The sequence below is a fragment of the Rhincodon typus genome, unplaced genomic scaffold (genome assembly GCF_021869965.1).
Source record: "Rhincodon typus isolate 14 unplaced genomic scaffold, sRhiTyp1.1 hic_rhity00005353, whole genome shotgun sequence".
Lineage (NCBI taxonomy): Eukaryota > Metazoa > Chordata > Chondrichthyes > Orectolobiformes > Rhincodontidae > Rhincodon > Rhincodon typus.
Window position 1 is genome coordinate 5,655 of NW_025970991.1, and position 3,041 is coordinate 8,695.

A 3,041-nucleotide genomic window follows, 5' to 3' on the forward strand; every position below is an offset into this window, starting at 1 on the left:
GTTAACTCTTTTTCCCTTCACAGATGCTGCCAGACCTGCTGAGCTTTTCCAGCAAGATTTGAACTACCTCTGCCTTAAAAATATTCAATGAACCCTACCTTCACTCCTCTCTGGGGAAGATAGTTCAATATGCTCAAACCACTGTCCAAAATAATTCCTTCTCATCCCCATCTTAAATGGGAGACCACTTATTTTTAAACGTGTCCCAGTTTAACCACATCATCCTGCCCACAACTAGCAAGACAGCCAAACCAGCCAAATACCAACCCATTAGCCTGCTCTTGATCAGCAGAATTACGGATTGGTGTCACCAGTTATCAAGAGAATGAGACCTTGTTCAACAATACTCATTTTGGACTGAACCTGGACCACTCAGTGCATGGCTTCATCACAGCTTAGATCAAAACATGGAGAGACATGCTAAGTTTCAAAGTAACAAATAATCACCCTCAACACCGAGGCAGTGTTTCACATGGGGGCTCAAGAAGCCCTGCTAAGATTCGAGTTAATGGGAATGAAGATGGATTCACCTCTGGAATCGTACCTGGTCAAAGGAAGATGGCTATCACTATTAAAAACCAATTCTCTCACTTCTAGGACATCACTGCAAGAGTTTCTGAGAGAAGATATTTTCTTATCAACCTGTTCAGAGATGTTATTACACACCTCTGGAGCAGATGTGACTTAAATCCAGGCCTCCTGCTACAGTGGTAATATCCCTACCTCTGAGCCATGAAAGCCCTTTAGAATTGAAGTCTAGGGAAGAAGCCAACACCACTGGCCAATAGAGTCACTAAATACATGACCTGGGCACTGTTAGCACCATGTTCTAACCATCTGAGGTAGCCAGCCACCACTTACAAAGTGATACTGCACCCAAGTGGGCAGAGCTAAGTCTTTAGCCTGCCTGCAGCATCAGCACTGAACTGGTCTGTCACAGGAATCCCACCTTCAGGTGCCTGAACGAGCTATTTTCTAATTAACCTATTAGAGATGTTCTGACATTGCTCTGAAACAGATGGGACTTGAACCCAGGCTTCCTGATCCAGTAGCAGTGACACAGCATAAGGGTCCCAATAAGTTCCTCAGGGCAATGTCCAAGGCCCAGCTGCCTTCAGCTGTTTCAACTCCTTCTCTTCATTATAAAAAGGTCAGATGTGGTGATACTTGTTGACAATTGCACAATGTTCAGATTCCTTCACACTTTCTCAGATGGTAAAGTAGTAGTGCAGCAGGACTTGGATTCCATTCAGGCTGATAAGTGTCAAGTAACATTTTGTCACACAATGCTTTTGCTAACAAGAAAAACCAACTACTTTCCCTTAGCATTCATTAGCATGACCAGCACCATATCCCTCACCATCATCATTGGTGATACATCGCAGACAAGGATAACTCTCTTCCACGCTCATGCTGAGTCTGTAGACTAACGCAGCTTCCGCAGGCTCTATTACACTTGGGACAGAAGGTGGTAGTGGGAAAGCGTGGGACGAGAGTTGGTGTAGCAGCACACTCGTTATGCTGTTTTTGCCCAGCTTCTGCATTTTCCCCCAATGGCAAGTTTCAAAGTGCTCAACACCTTTCCAGGTCCTCCACTCTGGACAGTCTTGGGCCGGTGACTGGGGGAATGCCACAATTCACCAGTGAGGTCTTGAGGATATCACTGAAACACTTTTTCTGTCCACCTGGGCTCACCTGCCATTTTGGAGCTGGGAGCAGAGTACCTGCTTGGGGAGTCTTGTGTCAGTCATGCGGACAACATGCCCAGCCCATCAAAGGTAGTCAGTGCCTCGATGCTCAGACAGTTTGCCTGGTCATGGAGGCTGGCATTGGTGCGTCGCTCTTCCCAGCAGATTCACGGAATCTTGCGCAGTCAGTGTTGGTGGTACTGCTCCAACACCTCGAGGTGTCTGTTGTAGATAGTCCAACATCTCAGAGCCCAAAGATCACCTGTGATCAGAAACTTAACTGGAACAGCCATAAAGACGCTGTGAATACAAATAAAAGGTCCGAGGCTGTATTTTCTGCAGCACGTGACTGGCTTGAGGTTTAGCTCAGGCCCCCAAAGCCTACCATCTAAATAGTATAAATCATAAGAGTTACCAACTACTCCCCACTTGCCAGAATAATAGCTGCTCCAAAAACAATCAAAGAAGTTTTGACTCCATTCAAGCCAAAAGGCACCCCCTTAACTGGCACCAATCCACCACTTTAAACATTCTCTCCCTCCACCCTGTGCATAGTGGCAGCCACGTGTATTTTGTGCAATTAGCCTCGCAACAAACCCACCAGGAATTTGCCAACAGCACCTCCCAAAACAGCAACATCAACCAACTGGATTTAGAAGGGACAGGAGGCACTCTACCCACTGCAAGTTGCACCCCAGGCCACACACCATCCTAACTCACGTTCTCTGAAATACCTCTGTGAAATACACCGTTGTCACTGGGTATAAGAGCAGGAATTCCCTCCATAACAACGTTATGTTAGCAAATGGACTACAGGGAGTACAGTGGTTCAAGGCGGCAGCTCGATACGAACCACTTCTCAAGGCCGACAGCAATCCACCTCCTGCGAATGTGTAAAATCAGAAGTTAAAATAAAAACCACAGGCTCATTTGCACGGCCTTGTAGACGACGGTGACAAAAACGGTACAAAACAGATTCAAATACCTGTGGGTCGAACAGGAGCTGGACTTAAGGCACATTTTTTAAACGGAATATATTAATTAAAGAGGCCGAGCGGACTCAATACCTACAGGCTTGTTGTCGGTATTTGCATTCCTGTCTCGGTTTCTGGGTCTGTTTTTCCGTCTCCCCATACTGCGGACAACGGAGAAGAACCGAAAAAACGTGATTCTCACAACCGGGCGCAGATGGAATTGAACTGGAGTAGGCCACAGCGGTTCCGAGAGTGGAGCACACGGCGGAAAGACTGGAGCTGGATCCAAAACCGGAGTGGAGCACACGGCGGAAAGACTGGAGCTGGATCCAAAACCGGAGTGGAGCACACGGCGGAAACACTGGAGCCGGATCCGAAA

At 47.0% G+C, this 3,041-nt stretch overlaps 1 protein-coding gene across 1 annotated transcript in view; it reads right to left on the bottom strand.

Annotated features, from left to right (window-relative positions):
* Positions 1-2,532, bottom strand: part of LOC125482055 (RNA cytosine C(5)-methyltransferase NSUN2-like) — a gene marked incomplete at its 3' end in the record, with an annotated part of 7,727 nt that extends 5,195 nt beyond the window's left edge. Inside the window, exon 1 of the mRNA XM_048594032.1 lies at positions 2,409-2,532. Within this exon, the coding sequence (XP_048449989.1) occupies positions 2,409-2,474 (66 nt within the window). The remainder of the gene's footprint in view (positions 1-2,408) is intronic.
* Positions 2,533-3,041: the final 509 nt, after the last annotated feature.